The following is a 21,722-nucleotide window of genomic DNA, read 5'->3' on the forward strand; positions in this document are numbered from 1 at the left end:
GTTTTAGTTAATTCAAAGGCTAGAGAAGTGACATGCAAGTTAACAATAATGAATGCAAAATCTTGGCATTTGGTTGCTGAGTCTCTTTGAGAGCTAAATATACTGCCTGTATATTATACCTAATACTAAGCATTTAAAATGGTATTTTATTTGAAGGAGCTCTGTGCTATCTTGAACATCAACTTTTTAATATAATTTAGATATCCAAGTTTAACTGAGGTGAGTTGCTAAATGTAAAATATTCAAGTAATTCATGTTTTTGGATTAGGCATTTGGGCAAATGATAAATCACAGACATGTTCTAAAGTGCCAAGAGACTTAGCTTAATAGTCCTGAGCATGATTAGCAAAATGTACACAGTACAGAGTTAAAACTACAGCCTCACTTACTCCAAAGGTCCTGTAACATTTTTTCTCATGCTTTCTTTATAACCTTACAAATTATTTGGCACAAGAGCTTTTTAAAATGTAAATCATACAATAATATAATATGAATATATTTTAATGTATTAATATATCTTAATATAAATTATAATATGATATAAAATATAAATTATTTGAATCATTAGAAATAAAACATTTTCAAATATATATTTTCTATCATATGCTACATAAACAGCAATTTTTTGAGAACTACAAAACAAAATATTAAAAGAGCAACATTCTTGTACGTTTTTATAAATCTCTCATGTCTTAATAGAAAACTACAGCATTGTCATATCTGTTGTAATATGTTATTTTTGTTGAAGCAATGAAGAAAATCCAGCTTTACATAAATATGTAGTTGGAAAATAAAGGAATATTGTAATAGTCTTCTCAGGTAATTCTAGATATTCTTCTTTATTACTACACTAAAACTACCAAGTGGTAGTTTTCCTAAAGGGAGTTGTAAGGTGGAATGTGAAACCGTATTAATAAGGTTTTCACACTCTATTACATTCAATCTTGTACATTGATGGATTTTTTTTTACCATACATAATTTTGTAAGATCATGTGTTTGTTATTGAGAAAATATGGGCTGAGTTAATCAGATTTTCGAAATGTTTGCATATTTCACAGCATAGTATCAACAGATCACATTTGTTAATATTGCCTCTAGTCTCACAGAAAGGAATAAAGCTGTCAAGATCACAGTGGTAAATACAAGTATTCCAAAGTTCTTATATTAGCTTGAAAGCTCAGATTTTATCATGGATAGCAAACATTGTTGGTTGCTTTTCTTGAAGTGACCAGTCACTTCATTTAAGTTTTGAGAAGTGCTTTTCCCTGAGACAACCACCATGTTTTGGTATGCAGCAGAAGTGCTTCATGTATACTTATTTTATCAGTGAATATTTAAAACACCGAGGTCTGAAAGGTCAAAATATAAAAAAATTAGTAATCTTATTGTTTCATTACATTTTTTTTCTTTGAGTATAGAGTAGTAAATAATACAATTATTAGTAAATTTTAATACTACTGCTTTATTTAAAGATAAGATGCGAGCAGGGTACCAGCACTTTACCCACTGTTCCTTTTGCATCATAGTATCAATGTCAACATAGTAAAAAAGGCAGATAATGTCTTATTATTTTGAAAATAATGTTGATCTTGTGGACCCTGTGAAAGGAGTTTTGGAACCTACCATCACCTTTTATTTGACAGGCCTGTGGACCTATCTGCTGACCTAGATCATTGAGGAATTAGAATCTGTAAACTCCACTTTTTCAAGGACTGGCTAATGGTAATCTAGAATATGGAGCCCCATGTATCATTTTGTGGAACTTGTACTTCACTCTACGTGATAAAAAGCCAATGAAAGCCGGGCGCGGTGGCTCAAGCCTGTAATCCCAGCACTTTGGGAGGCTGAGGCGGGTGGATCACGAGGTTGAGAGATCGAGACCATCCTGGTCAACAAGGTGAAACCCCGTCTCTACTAAAAATACAAAAAAAATTAGCTGGGCGTGGTGGCGCGTGCCTGTAATCCCAGCTACTCAGGAGGCTGAGGCAGGAGAATTGCCTGAACCCAGGAGGCGGAGGTTGCGGTGAGCCGAGATCGCGCCATTGCACTCCAGCCTGGGTAACAAGAGCAAAACTCCGTCTCAAAAAAAAAAAAAAAAAAAAAAAAAAGCCAATGAAAATTTTAAATAAAAGAGTGTCACCACTGGATTTGTATTTTAGGTATATCAATTCTATTGATGTATGGAGGCTGGATTTGTGATGGATAAGTCTGGAGGCAAGTATATAGAGTAGTTAGACAGCTGTTACAATCTGAGAAAAAGATAATGAGGGATTAACTTGGGAGTAGCATTAGTAATGAAAAGCAAAGATATTTATTTGAGAAATATTTAGGCCGTTGTTAGCAATACTTCATGCTTGGCTTTGGGGAATAAGGGAATAAGGGCAATCATGGATGATTTCCGTTTTCAAGCCTGGGTAGATGATTCCAGCCACTGAGATAAGAGAATAGAGGAGATGGTTCATTTATAGAGGGAAATGATGAATTGTTTGGTGTTTATTGGCTTTGAGATGCTCAATATAAACTGTCAACATAGAATTTGATAGGTAGTAGTCTAAATCTCAGGAATGAAGTTTGGGCTATGAATAAATATTAAAGGTTGTGAGCATTATCAAAGAGTGCTAAGGATTAATACCCCTCCAACACCAATTATTTTTCTAATCTTTCCTTCTAAACTTTTTAAAATGGTGACTACCTCAGTATCCACTTCTTCACTTTCCAGTCACTGTTGCAGCCTGACCACTAATCTTATTCCTCTCAATCAGTTATCAGTATGACTTCCTTATTGCCAAATCCAATAGACATTTTTAAGTTCTTTTTTTACTGACATCTCTGCTTCATTTGGAATTATTTATCCACTCCTTCCTTGAAAATCTATACTGCTTAGCATTCATGTGATAATAGCAAGGTATATTTCCATAGGGTCTTAGCCATGCAAGGCCCCACAGAATTTATCCTAAGTCCACTGTGAGGAAATTAAAGTGTTTTGTATTTGTGTTAAAAACATTACTTTGTTCATAGTATAGAGTAAGCTTTCTTAGCCCAAACACTGTTGACATTTTGGACCAGGTAATTCTTTTCCTGTGCATTGTGGGATGTTTCTCAATATTCCTGGCTTCTACCTATTAGATGGCAGTAACACTTATTCTCCTATCCCCAGCTGTGAAAAATAAAAACGTCTTCAGGCATTGCCATGTTTTATTGGGTGGAGAGGTGGGGGGGTGCAAAATTGCTCCCAAAAGAGTACTAGTTCCTCTTTCTCTATGTGACTATGGTGACCTTGTTTGTATCTCTGTTTATATTTACCATGGATATAAATGAAATAAGGTAAACCAAGCATATTGATTAGGAGTCTTTTGCCAGGGTTATTATTGACACCCTCAATTCACAAAATTCAAATTATCTGTATAAATATCTGTTTCAGGAGTTTGACACCAGCCCGGGCAACAAAGTGAGACCCTGTCTCTACAAAACAATAAAATAAATTAACTGGGTGTGGTGGCATGGCATGTACCTGTAGTCTCAGCTACTCAGGAGGCTGAGGCAGAAGGATTGCTTGAGCCCAGGAGTTCAAGGGTTCTGTGAGCTACTATGATGCCACTGCACTCCAGTCTGAGTGACAGAACGAGACCCTGTCTCTAACTAAAATGAAAACAAGCAACTATCTGTTTTATCAAGTAGACTTAAGTTCCTGGAGGACAGTGCTTTGCATATTGTCTTATAAATGTTGGGTTGGATGAATTGAAAAGTGAGGGACATTTGAAAATCTAGGCATAGTATGTTTCTATTTCATATTGACAGCAATGTTCTAAACATTTCCAGTAAAACTCAATGGATATGTTAAGAGCAAACTGTCTTACAGAACATTAAGTAGCCCAGGTTTGAGTTAATTATTTTGCCATGTATTCATTCCATATGAACTGCTTCCAAGGTGAGATGATACGGCTTTCCCAATAACTGCCACTTAAATGATAATTGTTTTATAAATATCTCAATTCTCACAATAAAATTTTCAGTTGAGAATTGTTTAACTCAAAAACACTTCTTAGGCACTATGCTGTGGTACTTACTAAGTTAACTTTTTGCTAACTTATTGCTTTATTTCTGTCTATTTTATAATAATGAAAGACTAATATTTCAATTTTAAATTTAGGTATAAAATTTATTTTATTTATAAGTTAAAATTTACAGCTTTTTGTTAGGACATGAACCGATGAGAGCACTTTCACCTTTTTGATAAATGCAGGTTTTGAAATAGCTGCAGTTTCTTTTTAATCAGCCTGAGCATCTATTTTTTTTTAATTAAGGTGTAATTTATAGAAAGTGAAATTCATTGTTTTTAATGTATAGTTCTGCAAGTCTTGTAATCATCACCACAATTAAGATAAAAAATCATTCCATCACCACAAAATTTCTGTCATGTCCCTTTCTAGACAACTATTCATTTCCCCTTTAGGCCACTCTTGATCTGTTTCTATGCTTATAATTTTTCTTTTTGTATATTTGGTTAACTAGTAATAATAAAAGTTCAGCAACTTCAAGCAGTTGAAAAATCTATGGACCTCTTTTTATAGATTTGTGTGTTGGATGTAACTGGAAGAGGAAAAACCAGAGGCAAGCTCAATACTTTAAAAGAATTTCCATGTTTCTTGGGAGTTCTATGCTTTGTTAATATGAGAATTATATACACAGTTGTAAATGAAGTTGCAACTTATTTTCATTATGTTAGTTATATTGAAATTATATTGAAAAACTCAAATCTTTTTATCTTCTTAGATATAAAGCAACATTTCATCAATGTGATGTTTGTAAGAAAATTTTTAAAGGCAAATCAAGTCTGGAAATGCATTTTCGAACACATTCAGGTAAAATTTAATGGGTAGTTTATATATATAAAAATATATTTTGTCTAATCAGAAGTAAAATGTAGGCATTTAAACTTTGTTGTTCGTGGTTAAATTTCTTTGGTTTTCCCCATTAAGATTGTTACTTACTATATTGAAGTTCATGCCATGACTGATCAGTGTTCTCATCTTCTATTCTCTATTATGTAAGCTTCAATACTTTTAAATATTTTATAAAACTTGGGAAAAATTTTCCATAGGATATTCACTTAACTTTTCATTGTAATTTCCCCTTTTCTGGTTGTTTTATGGTTCTTCCTTATTTCGCTTCCTGAAGGCTTTTCTTAAGCCTTCAGATTAAATTCCTTGTTATCTTTTATTTTCTTCTCTTTTGAAAGAGTAATGCAAATATGACCTCACTGTCTTGTTTACCAAGTTACCATCCTGTAATTTTCCTTTTTACCTAGCCAGTCATGATTTAGAGGTAGTTGTAGTAGAATGCTTTGCCTTAGCTGCTTTCCAGAAGTTGTCATTTTCTGAAACTTTCTTTTCCCTCCTTGAGAATCTTACTACATTTTGAAATACAGAATACTTTAGATTATTTCTTACATATTGTCTGAGTCCTTGTTTGCCTTTACATATAAAATAATATTTTTGAAATATTTTTTTCCTTAAGAAACAAGCCCATTTATATATTTATTGCTGCTTTGTTTTATATTCCATTTAGATATGGTCAAGATGCTATTCTGGAAGAGAAAAATAAATGATTTCATGAATATTAGAATGGGAAATAACTGAATTTGGACAATATTAGTAGCAAATAGTTGCAATAAAGGATTTACCACTGATACAGCACTGCTGTTAAAAGCAAAGTTACACCCGTCTCCAAATGGGAAAAAAAAAAAGCATAATTTGGCAGTGCATAAATAAAAGTATGAAATGACAGAAAGAACTTAATGGCATCTTCCATATCTTTTGTAAATAATTAACCCAATAGAACTCATGACTTGAAAGAGGTGGTGAACTTATAGAAAGTTAATTTGAAACCATTGATGAATTAAGACTTATAAAACTTCAAGCAGTTTTCCAGAGGAGAAATTTAGTGCTGACTACATTGCATCAGAATTTTTCAGAACACTGATTTATAGTGATCGGTTGGTGATCAGTGACAATGTGGAACATCAATCTCCAGATATTTCACACTTAATTGATATTAGAGACAAGTCTCTCTGCCCTTTGAAAATTGAGGAAATGAGCTCTGTTATGGAATAAGACAAACACTATGACTATTATGAAATGAAAGGGAAAAATAATAGAAGGCAAGAATCAACAAATACTTGTAAAGGGCTAGATAGTAAATGTTTCAGGCTTTGCAAGCCAATAGTCTCTGTGGCAATCATTCACCTCTGCTGTTGTGATGTGAAAGCAGCCACAGACAATGTATAAACAGATAAGCATGGCTGTGTTCCAATAAAACTTTATTTATCAACTCCCAATCTAAAGTTACCAATAGTCTACCCAGACAGGACTTCACAGAGTGTTTTTTTTTTTTTTTCCTCCAAGAAGTGGTAACCATGTTCCCAAGTCCATTGTTGAGATTTATAGGTTCAGAAACTCAATTTTATCTGTGCATTGAGAGTTATAATTATTGTGAGTAATTCTTCACAGTAAACACTGGGAATAGATTAACCAGAATGTTATTAATTTACCTTCTAGAAAATGAGATATTAACGTTTACTAGCTAGGGTGTTGTTATCAAGGAAGGAGAATGGCTGAATTTATTAATCAGAAGGAAAATTGCCAAATGTTACTCTATATAGAGAGTAAAATAATTTTATGGAATAGTTTATCTAGGAAATGGTAAAAAAATATCAAACTGTCCTTACCCTCACAGAAGGTGACCAGAAAAATTTTGTTCTTCAGATTTTCTTAGGATACCCTTAGTGCATTATATATTTGCCGCTAAATTTTTGTTTTTAGAATTTCCTAAACTAGATTCCCTCTATACCTTTTTTTCTTCTGTTAGTATGCCATTTCTTTAGATCCTCATCTGCAGAAACAATAAAATGTGTTTGTTTCGGTTTTTGGCTAGTTCAGTACACCTAATTGCTTCAAATGAGTTTGTATAATCAGTGCATATCCTAGGGCTTGTGACAAGTTTGGCACTCGATAAATATTTGTTGAGTAAATAAATGTATTATGTTCTCCCATGACTATTCTTTAATTTCTTTGATTTTTTTTTTTTTTTTGAGACGGAGTCTACTTCTGTCACTCAGGCTGGAGTGTGCAGTGGCATGATCTCTGCTCACTGCTACCTCCACCTCGTGGGTTCAAGCGATTCTCCTACCTCAGCCTCCCAAGTAGCTGGGATTACAGGGACCTGCCACTATGCCCAGCTAAGTTTTGTATTTTTAATAAAGATGGGGTTTCACTGTGTTGGCCAGGCTGGTTTCAAACTCCTGACCTCATGATCCACCTGCCTTGGCCTCCCAAAGTGCTGGGATTATAAGCATGAGCCACCGCGCCCGGCCCAATTTCTTTGATTTTTTTTTTAAACCACACAGTTAGATAAATTAGTTGGAAAATGTATATAATATTTTCTTCTACAAATGGCTTATTCTAATCACGAGTTTTGCTTTTGCAGTCCTCAGAATGTAGTGATTACGAGTGATTACATCTATTCTTTAACAGTTGTCTTGTTGACACATTTATTAAATTGGCATAAACATGATCACAAATTTAGGACTTGATTTTAATGTTGACTGACTTTTTATTTAAAGTGAATTTTTTGTAAGTTTTTTTTTATTGAAGTATAGCACACAAAGTGCACAAATCTCAAACAGCTCAATTAATTTTTATGAATGAATCCATCAATGTAGCCACTATTCAGATCAAGATATAAAATACTACCAAGACTTCACAAGGATTCTCCATGGCTCCTCCCAGTCAGTAACCTCCTTGCAAAGATAATGACTATTTTGACTTATATTAATGCACCAAAAATTAGTTGTGTCTGTCTGAACTTCATATAAATGGAATCAGGTAGTATGTAATCTTTTTGGTCTGGATTCTTTTACTTGAGTGTGAATTCCCTTAAGGCAGTAATTTTCTTTTCATTTTCATCTTCATAGGACTGTCACAATTTATTCATTCTACTTTTTTGGATTCTTGGTTTATATTTGCTTGGCTCTCTTATGAATAAAGCTGTTGTGAACATGCTTGTCATGTCTTTTCATACACATATGCATTCGTTTTTCTTGGATATATTCATGGCCCTAGGATTCCTGGCTCATAGGATATGCATATGTTCTACTTTAGTAGATACTACTAAATAGTTTTTCAAGGTAATTGTGTTAGTTTACAACACCACTAACTGTGTATGAGAATCTCAATTGCTCCACATTTCACTAACATTTGATGCTGTTTTTTTTTTAAATCTATCTGATAGATGTGTAGCATTATCTGAAAGTGGCTTCAATTTGCACCTCTGTGATGAGTAATGTTGTTGTTTCCCTGTTCTTATGCTTATTGGCCATTTGGGTATCTACTTTTATGGAATACTAGATTAATTCTCTGCTTATTTTTTAAAAATTGGAGTGTCTTTTTTAATGGGTTTGTAGGTATTCTTTCTACATTCTGAATATATATAGTATAGATATCTTCTCCTCTGAGACTTAGCTTTTCACTCGTAATGATGTCTTTTGATGAACAAAGGTTTTGAGTTTAAAAGAAGTCATGTATTATTTTTTTTCTTTACAATCCTTATGTGTCCTCCTTAAGAAACTTTTGCCTAACCCAAAAGTCATTACTATTTTTTGCTATTACCTTCTAGCAGATTTAACTTTCATATCTAGATCCACGAACTTTCTATAATATGTTTTGTGTTTGTTATTAGGTAAAGGTGAAAGTTCCTTTTTTGATATATGGTTATCCAGTTGCTTTTGCATTAGGTTTTGGAAAAACAATCCTTTTCTCACTACATTTAATTGGTATATTGTTGTAAATTAAGTGATCATATGTGTACTTTGTCACCTTCTTATTTTCAAATGTGTTTATTATTTTTGTCCCTTTGTATTTTTATGTAAATTTAAAAAATAGTCTGTTAATTTCCACACACAAAAATACTTGATGGGAATTATTGGAATTTCATTGAACCTGTGGTCAACTTTTCCTTAATTGATTTTCTTTACAACATTGTATCATCCAGTCTATGAACATCTCCATTAATTTGTTTAGATTTTTTTCAAAGATGTTTTGTGGTTTTCAGTGTAGCTATCTGACACATTTTGCATTAGATTTATACCTAGGTGTTTGATATTTTTATATGAAATTTTAAACATTTTTCAAATTTTATTTTATTTTTTGTTTCTGGTATATAGGAATAGAGTTCAGTTTGTTTATTGACTTTTTATCCAATGACCTTGCTAAATTCTCTTACTAACTTTTATAGTTTACCTCTAGCTTTTTTTTGACTTTTTAAAGCATGCAAACAGGTCATCTATAAATAATGACAGGTCATTTTACCCTTTAGTCTTTATAACTCTCTCTCTATCAGTCTTTTGGGTTAGGGAATACAGCCTTATAGCTTTGGTCACATCTCCAGTAAAAACAATGATAGTAGACATTATTTTCTTATTCTCATCTTCAAAGAAAAAGCTTTCAATAATTCACAATTAAATATGATTTCTATAGGTTTTGTTGTAGATAGTATTAGATAAGGAAATTACCATCCCTAGTTTATTTAGAGTTTTTGTCATGAATAGTTGTTGAGTTTTATATTTTTTCTACATTGATTGAGGTGATCATATTTTTTATTTTATTACTGTGATAAACTATATGATTGATTTTTGAATATTAAACCTCATTTCTGGAATAAACCTAGACTGGTTTGATATAGTACCTTACTAATGATATATTATCTTGTTCATCCTCTTCATGGTGTATTAAGGATATAATATATCTTGTTTATGCTGGGTGCTATGGCTCATACTATAATCCAAGCACTTTGGGAAGTCGAAGTGGATGATTTGCTTTAGCCCCAGAAGTTCAAGACCAGCCTGGGCAACATGGTGAAACACCTTCTCTACAAAAATTATAAAAATTAGCCAGATGTGGTGGCACATGCCTGCAGTCTGAGATACTTGAAAGGCTGAGGTGGGAGGATTACCTGAGCCTGGGAGATTGAGACTGCAGTGCACTCCAGCCTGGGTGATGGAGTGAGAACTTGTTTCAAAAATAAATAAACAAAGATACAAACAAATGTTCAGATATACAAATACATATATCCTCTTCATGATATAATGTCTTCTATAATTGAATTCAATTCACTTATATTTTGTACAGTTTTTTGTTTCACACGACATATTGCCTATATCTTTTCCCTTGTAGTGTCCCTGACAGGCTGTGTTATTATAACTATCCTGGTCTCAAAAGATGATTTGGGAAATAATTTATCTTTGTTAGTTCTCTGGAGGAATTTGTGTAAAATTGGCATCATTTTCTTATTAGTGGTTGGAAGAATTCACAGAATAAGTTCCTGAGTTTGTTTTCTTTAGAGAAAGGTTTTGATTAAAGATTCTTTTAAGTGTGTTTTTTAAATTTCCATTTTAGTATGACAGTTAAAGAGCTGTCATATTTTCAATTTATTTATTCACATTTAAGGAATTCTATTAATCTAAAATATGAAATCTATTGGCAGAATTTGGGGTATTTTGTTATTTATCTTTTTAGCAATGATAGTGTCTGTAGTGACAACCTTTTATTCATTTTTGTCATAAGTAATGTGTCTTTTCTTCCTAAGGATTTATTGATTTCATTAATCTTCAGAAAGAGCCACTAGGTTTTGCTGATTTTTCTCTTTGTTCATTTGTTATATTTTTCATTTCTGCCTTCTCATTTGTATTTCTCCCTTTTTGTTTGTATTTCTTCTATTTTTTAAATTATATTTTAATTTCTGGGATACACGTGCAGAACATGCAGGTTTGTTACATATGTATACATATGCTACGGTGGTTTGCCGCACTCACTAATCTATCAACCTACATTAGATATTTCTCCTAATGCTGTCCCTCCCCAGAGCCTCCACCCCCTGACAGGCTCCAGTGCGTGCTGTACCCCTCCATGTGTCGATGTGTTCTCATGGTTCAACTCCCACTTATGAGTGAGAACATGTGGTGTTTGCTTTTCTGTTCCTGTGTCAGTTTGCTGAGAATGATGGTTTCCAGCTCATCCATGTCCCTGTAAAGGACACGAACTTATCCTTGTTTACAGCTGCATAGTATACCATGGGGTATATGTGTCACATTTTCTTTATCCTGTCTATCACTGATGGGCATTTTGGCCGGTTCCAAGTCTTTGCTATTGGGAATAGTGCTGTAATAAACATATATGTGGATGTGTCTTTATACAAGAATGATGTATGATCCTTTGGATATATACCCAGTAATGGGATTGCTGAGTCAAATGGTTTTTCTATTTCTAGATCCTTGAGGAATCACCACACTGTCTTCCACAATGGTTGAACTAATTTACACTCCAACCAACAGTATAAAAGTCTTACTATTTCTCCACATCCTCTCCAGGATCTGTTGTTTCCTGACTTTTTAATGATTGTCATTCTAACTACATGAGATGGTATCTCATTGTGGTTTTGATTTGCATTTCTGTAATGACCAGTGATGATGAGCTTTTTTCCTGTGTTTGTTTGCCACATAAATATCTTCTTTTGAGAAGTGTCTGTTCATATCCTTCACCTGCTTTTTGATGGGGTTGTTTGTTTTTTTTTTTTCTTGTACATTTGTTTAAGTTCCTTTTAGATTCTGGATATTAGCCCTTTGTCAGATAGATAGATTGCCAAAATATTGTCTCATTCTGTTGGTTGCCGGTTCACTCTAATGATAGTTCCTTCGTCCAGAAGCTCTTTAGTTTAATTAGATCCCATTTAGTTTAATTAGATCCCGTATTTTGGCTTTTGTTGCCATTGCTTTTGGTGTTTTAGTCATGAAGTCTTGCCCATGCGTATGTCCTGAATGGTATTGTCTAGGTTTTCTTCTAGCATGTTTATGGTTTTAGGTTTTACATTTAACTCTTTAATCCATCTTGAGTTAACTTTTGTATAAGGTGTAAGGAAGGGGTCCAGTTGCAGTTTTCTGCATATGGCTAGCCAGTTTTCCCAACATCATTTATTAAATGGGAAATCTTTTCCCCATTGCTTGTTTTTGTCAGGTTGCCCAAGATCAGATGCTTAGAGATGCGTGGCATTATTTCTGAGGCCTCTGTGCTGTTCCACTTGTCTTTATATCTGTTTTGGTACCAGTACTATACTGTTTTGGTAGCCTTGTAGTATAGTTTGAAGTCAGGTAGCATGATGCCTCCAGTTCTGTTCTTTTTGCTTAGGATTGCCTTGGCTATATGGGCTTCTTTCAGTTCCGTATGAAATTTAAACTAGTTTTTTCTAGTTATGTGAAGAAAGTCAGTGGTAGCTTGATGGGGATGGCAATGAATCTAAATTACTTCGGGCAGTATGGCCTTTTCCACAATATTGATTCTTCCTATCCATGAGCATGGAATATTTTCCCATTTGTTTGTGTCCTCTCTTATTTTCTTGAGCAGTGGTTTGTAATTCTCCTTGAAGAGGTCCTTCACATGTCTTGTTAGTTGCGTTCCTAGGTATTTTATTCTCTTTATAGCAATTGTGAATGGGAGTTTACTCATGATTTGGCTCTCTGTTTGTCTATTATTGGTGTATATGAATGCTTGTGATTTTTGCACATTATTTTGTATTCTGAGACTTTGCTGAAATTGCTTATCAGCTTAAGGAGATTTTGGGCTGAGATGACAGGGTCTTCTAAATATACGATCATGTTATATGTAAACAGAGACAATTTTGCTTCCTCTTTTCCTATTTGAATACTCTTTATTTCTTTCTCTTGCCTGATTGCCCTGGCCAGAACTTCCAATACTATGTTGAATAGAAGTGGTGAGAGAGGGTATCCTTGTCTTGTGCCAGTTTTCAAAGGGAATGCTTCCAGCTCTTGCCCATTCAGTATGACACTGGCTGTGGGTTTGTCTTAAATAGCTCTTATTATTTTGAGATACATTCCTTCAATACTTAGTTTATTGAGAGTTTTTAGCAGGAAGGATGTTGAATTTTATCGAAGGTCTTTTCTGCATCTTTTGAGATAATCACATAGTTTTTGTCGTTGGTTTTGTTTATGTGATGGATTACGTTTATTGATTTGCTTATGTTAAACCAGCCTTGCATCCCAGGGATGAAACCGACTTGATCGTGATGGATTAACTTTTTGATGTGCTGCTGGATTAGGTTTGCCAATTTTATTGAGGATTTTTGCATCAATTTTCATCAGGGATATTGGCCTGCAATTTTTTTGTTGTGTCTTTGCCAGATTTTGGTATCAGGAAGATACTGGCCTCATAAAATGAGTTAGGGAGGAGTTCCTCTTTTTCTATTGTTTGGAATAGTTTCAGAAAGAATGGTACCAGCTCCTCTTTGTACTTCTGGTAGAATATGGCTGTAAATCTGTCTGGTCCCAGGCTTTTTTTGGCAGGTTATTAATTACTGGCTCAATTTCAGAACGTGTTACTAGTCTATTCAGGGAATCGTCTTCTTCCTGGTTCAGTCTTGAGAAGGTATATGTGTCCCGGAATTTATCCATTTCTTCTAGATTTTCTAGTATTTGGGTAGAGGTGTTTATAGTATTCTCTGATGGTAGTTTGTATTTCTGTGGGATCATTGGTGATATCTTTTTTTTTATCATTTTTTATTGTGTCTAATTCTTTTCTCTTTTATTCTATATTAGTCTGGCTAGCAGTCTATCTATTTTGTTAATCTTTTTTTTTTTTTAATGCAGCTCCTGGATTCACTGATTTTTTTTTTTTTTGAAGTGTTTTTTGTGTCTCTATCTCTTAGTTCTGTTCTGATCTTAGTTATTTCTTGTCTTCTGCTAGCTGTTGAATTTGTTTGCTCTTGCTTCTCTAATCCTTTTCATTGTGATTGTTAGGGTGTTGATTTTGTATCTTTACCACTTTCTTCTGTGGGCATTTAGTGCTATAAATTTTCCTCTAAACACTGCTTTAGCTGTGTTCCAGAGATTCTGGTACTTTGTGCCTTTGTTCTCATTGGTTTCAAAGAACTTATTTATTTCCGTCTTAATTTTGTTATTTACCCAGTAGTCATTCAGGAGCAGGTTGTTCAGTTTCCATGAAGCTGTGTGGTTTTGAGTGAGTTTCTTAATTTTTAGTTCTACTTTGATTGCACTGTGGTCTGAGAGACTGTTACAGTTTCTGTTTTTTTGCATCTGCTGAGGAGTGTTTTACTTCCAATTATGTGGTCAATTTTAGAATAACTGTGATGTGCTGTTGAGAAGAATGTATATTCTATTGATTTGGTGTGGAAAGCTCTGTTAATGTCTATTAGGTCCACTTGGTCCAGAGCTGAGTTCAAGTTCTGAATATCCTTGTTAATTTTCTGTCTCATTTATCTGCCTAATATTGACAGTGGGGTATTAAAGTGTCCCACTATTATTGTGTGGGAGTCTTAAGTCTCTTTGTAGGTCTCTAAAACCTTACTTTATGAATCTGGGTGCTCCTGTATTAGGTGCATATATATTTAGGATAGTTAGCTCTTCTTGTTGCATTGATCCCTTTACAATTATGTAATGGCCTTCTTTGTCTTTTTTGATCTTTGTTAAACTCTGTTTTATTACAGACTAGAATTCAAATTCCTGCTTTTTTTTTTTTCTGCTTTCCATTTGCTTGGTAAGTATTCCTCCACCCCTTTATTTTGAACCTATGTGTGTCTTTGCATGTGAGATGTGTCTCCTGAATACAGCATACTGTTGGGTCTTGACTCTTTATCCAATTTGCCAGTTTGTGTCTTTTAATTGGGGCATTTAGCCTGTTTACAATATTGCTATGTGTGAATTTGATCCTGTCATTATGATGCTAGCTGGTTATTTTACCCATTAGTTTATGTGGTTCCTTATAGTGTTGATTGTCCTTGCAATTTGGTATGTTTTTGCAGTGGCTTGTACCAGTTTTTTTCTTTCTATGTTTAGTGCTTCCTTCAGGAGCTCTTGTAAGGCCAGAATCTTGTAAGGTGACAGAATCTCTCAGCATTTGCATATCTGCAATGGTTTTTATTTCTTCTTTGCTTATGATGCTTATTTGGCTGGATATGAAATTCTGAGTTGAAAATTGTTTTTTTTCTAAGAATGTTGAATATTGGCCCCCACTCTTTTCTGCCTTGTAGAGTTTCTGAAGAGAGATCTGCTGTTAGTCTGATGGGGCTTCTCTTTGTGGGTAACCTGACTTTTCTCTCTTGCTGCCCTTAACATTTCTTTCATTTCAACTTTGGTGAATCTGTCAGTTCCATGTCTTGGGGTTGCTCTTCTTGAGGAGTATCTTTGTGGTGTTCTCTGTATTTCCTGAATTTGAATGTTGGCCTTTCTTGCTAGGCTGGGAAGTTCTCTTGGATAATATCCTGAAGCGTGTTTTCCAAGTTGGTTCCATTCTCCCTGTCACTTTCAGGTACACCAATCAAAAGTAGGTTTGGTCTTTTCATATAATCTCATCCTTCTTGGAGGCTTTGTTTTTTCTTTTCATTCTTTTTTTCTCTAATCCTGTCTTCATGTTTTATATCATCAAGTTGATCTTAAATCTCTGATATCCTTTCTTCCACTTGATCAATTCAGCTATTGATACTTATGTGTGCTTCACAAAGTTCTCATGCTGTGTTTCTCAGCTCTTTAGCTTGGAAGAGTTTGTTATTACCCATCTTCTGAATTCTCCTTCTGTCAATTCATCAAACTCATTCTTAGTCAAGTTTTGTTCCCTTGCTGATCAGAAGTTGTGATTCTTTAGAGCAGAAGAGGCATTCTGGTTTCTGGGATTTTCAGCCTTTTTGTGATGGCTTTTCCTCATCTTCCTAAATTTATCTGTCTTTGGTCTTTGATGTTGGTGACCTTTGGATGAGGTTTTTATGTTTACATCCTTTTTGTTGATGTTTATGCTATTCCTTTCTGTTTGTTAGTTTTCCTTGTAACAGGCCCCTCTGTTGCAGGTCTGCTGGAGTTTGCTGGAAGTCCATTCTAGACCTTGTTTTCCTAGGTATCACCAGTGGAGGCTTCAGAACAGCAAAGATGGCTGCCTGTTCCTTCCTCTGGAAGCTTCATCCCAGAGGGGTACCCACCAGGTGCCAGCCAGAGCTCTCCTGTATGAGGTGTCTGTCAATCCCTGCTGGGAGGTGTCTCTCAGTCAGGAGGCACAGGGATTAGGGACCCACTTGAGGAAATAGTCTGTCCTTTAGCAGAGCTTGAGTGCTGTGCTGGGAGATCTACTGCTTTCTTCAGAGTCAGCAGGCAGGAACGTTTAAGTCTGCTGAAGCTGTGCCCACAGCTACCTCTTTCCCCAGGTGCTCTGTCCCAGGGAGATGGGAGTTTTATCTATAATCCCCTGACTGGGGCTGCTGCCTTTCTTTCAGAGATGCCTTGCCCAGAGATGAAGAGTCTAGAAGGGCAGTCTGGCCATAGCTGCTTTGCTATGCTATGTTGAGTTCTGCTAGTCCAAACTTCCAGACCTGTCAGAGGAAAACTGCCTACTGAAGTCTTAGTAAAGTTAGACCCCTCCCACTACCACCACCAAGCTTGAGCATTCTAGGTGGACCTCAGACTGCTGTGCTGGCAGTGAGAATTTCAAGCCAGTGGATCTTAGCTTGCTGGGCTCTGTGGGGGTGGGATCTACTGAGCTAGAACACTTGGCTCACTGTCTTCAGCCCCGTTTCCAAGGGAGTGAACAACTCTGTCTCACTGGCATTCCAGGAACCACTAGGGTATGTAAAAAAACTCCTGCAGCTAGCTCACTGTTGGCCTAAGTGGCCACCTAGTTTTGTGCTTGAAACCCAGGTCCCTGGTGGTGTAGTTACATTCTATACCTCATTTTTAATTTCTTATTTTCTTTATACTTCAGTTAAAAATATTTTCTAATGTCTATTCTATATTATTCTCTCCTGGTCTGTGGGTTTCAAAGACCATGGGAAAAGCTTAGTGTCTGGACTGGAATGCAGCTTTCCTCATGGCACAGTCCCCCAGTGCTTCCTTAGGCTGGAAGGGGGAGTTTCCCAACCCCTTGCACTTCCCAGATGAGGCAACGCTCTACCCTGCTTCAGCTCACCCTCTGCGGCTGCACCACTGTCTAACCAGTCCCAATGAGATGAGCCAGTTACTTCAGTTGGAAATGCAGAAATTACCCACCCTCTGCATTGATCTTGCTGGGAGCTGCACACCAGAGCTGGTCCTATTTGACCATCTTGCCAGCCACTGGCTTCTTCTTCTTTTTTTTTAATTTGCCTTTCCCTGCCTCTTTCATGTGGATGCCTAAGTTGTTAAGTTTTAGTATTTGTTATTATTGTCTGTATTTTAAAGCCATGGTTATCCTCTAAATACCGCTTTAGTTACATTCTATACCTCATTTTTCATATTTCTTTATATGAAAATTTCGTATTTCTTTATAATTCAATTAAACATTTTCTAATGTCTATTTTAATTTATTATTTTATTAATGGTTTACTTCAAATTGTATTACCCAATTATGAAATACTTGGGGATTTTCTAAGCAAGTTTATGTTACTGATATCTAGTTTAATTCTACTCTTGTCAGAGAAGATATTCTATTCAAATATTCTACATTCTTGATTTTTTTTACTACTTATTGTGTAAGTTACTGAGAGATTTATGTTAAAATCTCTACTGTAACCATGATTGTAAATTGTTTTCTTTTGATTTTTTTTCTATTTTTTGCTTTATGTATTTTAAGGTTATATTATTAGATATAGGTGTATATATATAAATATATCTAATATGCATTAGATATTATTAGTCATATATTTCTGTTGAACAGTCTTCTATATCATTATAAAATATTGCTCTTTATTATGGGATAAAGATTTAATAGCACTCTTTTGGATACTTTTATATGACATATTTTTTCTTTTACTTCCAAGCCTTCCTTGGACTTATATTTAAAATATGTATCTTTTGGTATTTTTTAATTATCTATTTTGATTATCTTTGTTTTTTATATTAGTATGTTTAGTTCATTTATATTATATGTGATTTCTCATTTATTTGGGCTTGAATATATCATCATGGTGTTTACACAATTGATTCCTTGATGCTTTTTTCTCTTGTCTTCACTTGGTTTATAATCATTAAGTATTGTTTTTGTCATTTTTCCCTCAATTAGCTTCTTAATTGTGTGTTCTTTCATTAGTCTTGTAGTGGTTACGCTGAAGATAACAATGTACATTCTGAAATTGTTACAGAGTCTCCCTTACCTTCTAAAGATAAATATAATAATTGAAATTATTCATCACTTTCCAGAAACTACAAATACTTGTAACACCCCTATCTTTCTTATCCCTTATGTATTGTACATATTTTAATTCTTCATGTCACTTAAAACACAAAGACATTACTTTTTTATTTTAAATAATCAATATTATTTAGATTTAACCATATATTCATTCTTTACTGTTTACTGTTCTTCCACCTGGAGTTATTTTCCTTATGCATGAAAAGTTACCTTTGATGCAATCTGTTGGCACCATATTATTTGTTTGAAAGTGTTTCTATTTAACCTCATAGGTAATATTTTTTCTGACTGTAGAATTTATGTTAGCAGCTTTTTTCATTTGGCATTTCAGATAGGTTATTTTTGGTTTTTGAGCTTGTTTTGCTTTTATTGAGAAAATACACTGTCAGTCTTATTGTTGCTCATTTGAAAGAAATGTCTCTTTTTAATTGGTGACTTTCAGATTTTTCTGTTTTTAGTTTTCAGTGATTTTACTATAGTTTGCCTTGCTTTGTGTGTGTTTGTGAGTGTGGTTTTTGTTTTTTGTATTTTGCAAGGTTTATAGTGTTTACTGAATCTGTGTCTTGATGTCTTTCTTTTGCTGGAAGATTCTTAGCCATTTTCTTTTCAAATATTGCTGTTGCCTATTCTCTGTCTTCTTTCTGAGACTCCAATTATGTGTACATTCGACATTTTCACTTATCTTTTCTAGAGTTTCCTTTTCTTCCCCATAGACTCCAGTCTCTGGCAAAATTTACTTTTCCTATATTTTCCTGTACATATTAATCATACCGATTTTGATGTCCCAGTCTTATATGTGTAATATTTGCTTTGGGTGTATCTATCGCATTTTTTCCCCTCACTTGGCATTTGATCATTTATTTGGTTCTGTTTCTTGGCATACCTGGTCACTTTGTATTGAACTTTAGATTTTGTGAGTTTAAAATTACAGAAGCTCTTCAAGATGTGTTCCTTCCAGGTAGATTTAATTTTGTCTTACAAGCAAGTAGAATATGAGATGACTTTGTTCTATTTCTTGCTACTTCTGATCTGCCTTTCTTCTACTAGTTCATCATTGTATTGGGGTCTCAACTAAAAGCATGGTGTTTTTACCAGAGCTCCTCACTGGTGAGTCCTTAACTCTAATCTCTGTCTCCCAGTATTCTTGGGATTGCTGAAATATTGGTCAGCCCTGTAGCCTTCTGACTCTTGGCTTCCAGCTTTCTCATCCAGAAAATGTTCCTTTTAATAGTTGGCAAATACAGATATTTCTGTTCATTTCTCTGTTGTTCCTTCCTTGTAAGGCTCCTGACCCTTTAAATCTTCGGTAGTCTCAAACTCCAACTTTTATTTTCCCATTCCAATGAGATTTACTCAAGCACTGGGCTGCAGCTTGGCCTCTATTTCCCCATAGACTGAATCTGAAAGTGCACTGAGGAGAAAAGAAAGCACCTCTATACCTTCCTATGTCACCAGCCGTTGCCCCCTTAGGTTCTGGCTTACTGGGCTGTGCTTTGATGCCTGCAAAGAGTAATTTTTGGGGGTTTTTATTTTTAAAAAATCTTTTATCTTTCCCCCCTCATCATTAAGATGCATGATATGATATAAACTACTTTATCAAGTCTGAAATAAGTCTCTTAATGTACATTTTTCACACATCAATTTTTGATATCTAAAGAAAGCTGATTCCATAGATGACATTTTTAAATTCTAAAGGCTCATAGATTCTACAATTTTAGCTAATAGTTTACATCTCTTTGAGTATTGTTTTATTTCCTTCTACTTTTAATGCTCCTTTCTGTACATCCTTAAAGGGACCTTCCCTTGTTTGCCTTATGTCTCTGATTCATGATCTTGAGATGAATTCTACTTGCATTATTGTTGTTATATACATAATCTTACTATAAAACTCTCATTGTAGAAAGCATGTTTCTTAAATCTGTATTTTTTTCATCAAGTTGATAGTTTTCACCTTTTCTACTATGTATCTTTAAGCACTCTAGATTTGCTCTTTACATTTAATATGTTAACATTTTCTTTATGAATTTTTATCTTTTTACAAACCTAAACTGATTTTTCTACTGAAAATGACAGTTGTTTAAAATGATAATGGAAACTTCTCAAAGGACTATGCCTATCTGGGTTACAGTTTTCTAAAAGTATTGCTACACACTAGAACTGATTGAATTATGATTCTAAGTTGAAAAACATCATTGCATTTATAAAACATTTTAATTGAAGATGCTCAAGGACCATCATGGCTGGTCAGAGAACACTCAAAACTTAAACTTTTGTCTTTAAAAGTAAACTCTTTGCTTCTTGGTGGTGTTGGTATTGCTGTGGTTGTGTTTTTATTTAAAAAAATTATAGAATGCTCACTGTATGACAAGTATTGATGCCAGGGATTTATAGAAAGCAATTAAGAGTTCTTGCATTTTGTAGGTGTAAGTTTCGTTGTTTTCAAAGCACTCTCCTCTGAACTTTTTCATATTATCTCTGATTATAGGCATTCACTTGTAAAATCATATGTTAGATGCTGTATGTTCTATACACAGTTAAAATTACTTTTTCTGGGCCAGGCACAGTGGCTCACGCCTGTAATCTCAGCACTTTGGGAGGCCAAGGCGAGTAGATCATGAGGTCAGGAGTTTAAGACCAGCCTGATCAACATGGTGAAACCTCGTTTCTACTAAAAATACAAAAATTATCTGGGCCTAGTGGCACATGCCTGTAATTTCAGCTACTCAGCAGGTGGAGGCAGGAGAATCACTTGAACCTGGGAGGCACAGGTTGCAGTGAGCCGATATTGTGCCACTGCACTCCAGCCTAGGTGACAGAACAAGGCTCTGTCTCAAAAAAAAAAAAAAACCTTTTCTGAAAAATTAATTATCTATGTAATGTATTACTTCATGTCTCACTACCTCGTGCTAATGACATAAGTAATAATGTTAGTCCAGAAAGAAGTAGAAATTCAATAGTACTAGGTACTCAGCTTCCCAGTCTGTCTAAATTTTCTGGTAGTGGGATTTGAAGGTTCCAATTGGCTGCAAAATATTTAACAATAATATTTAAGAAATAATAGTTTGATATTAGTGATCCAACTCAAAGATGTAATTATCTTTTAATTTACTAGGAAAATGGATGACGTTTCAAATGGAGAGGTGAAGAAAATATGCCTTTGTGTCTACTGTAGTATTAGTGTTTCTGGATATATTAGTTTTCTATTGCTGCTGTTATCAAATCACCACAAATTTGGTGGCCTAAACAATACAAATTTATTACCGTATAGTTCTTTAAGTCAGAAATCTGACACCAAGCTAAAACCTAAGTGTTTGATAGGGCCGTATTTCTTTCTGGGGGCTATAGGGAATAATTAGTTTCCTGCTCATTCAGGTTATTCACATGTTTCAATTATTGGAGTTGTAGGACCAGGACTGAGATTCTCATTTTTTTGCTTATTGTAAACTGAGAGCCTTTCACAGCTTATAGTGGCCGCAATATTTCTTATGTTC

The 21,722-nt window shown here is 34.6% G+C and overlaps 1 protein-coding gene across 2 annotated transcripts in view; it reads left to right on the forward strand.

Moving 5' to 3' along the window:
- ZBTB41 (zinc finger and BTB domain containing 41) overlaps positions 1-21,722 on the forward strand; it is a 63,410-nt gene that overhangs the window by 34,680 nt on the left and 7,008 nt on the right. For both annotated transcript variants that reach the window (XM_074385092.1, XM_003944137.4), the window contains one exon: positions 4,775-4,863. In XM_074385092.1, coding sequence (XP_074241193.1) covers positions 4,775-4,863 — 89 coding nt within the window. The remainder of the gene's footprint in view (positions 1-4,774; positions 4,864-21,722) is intronic.

Source organism: Saimiri boliviensis, chromosome 14 (assembly GCF_048565385.1).
Source record: "Saimiri boliviensis isolate mSaiBol1 chromosome 14, mSaiBol1.pri, whole genome shotgun sequence".
Classification (NCBI taxonomy): Eukaryota; Metazoa; Chordata; class Mammalia; order Primates; family Cebidae; genus Saimiri; species Saimiri boliviensis.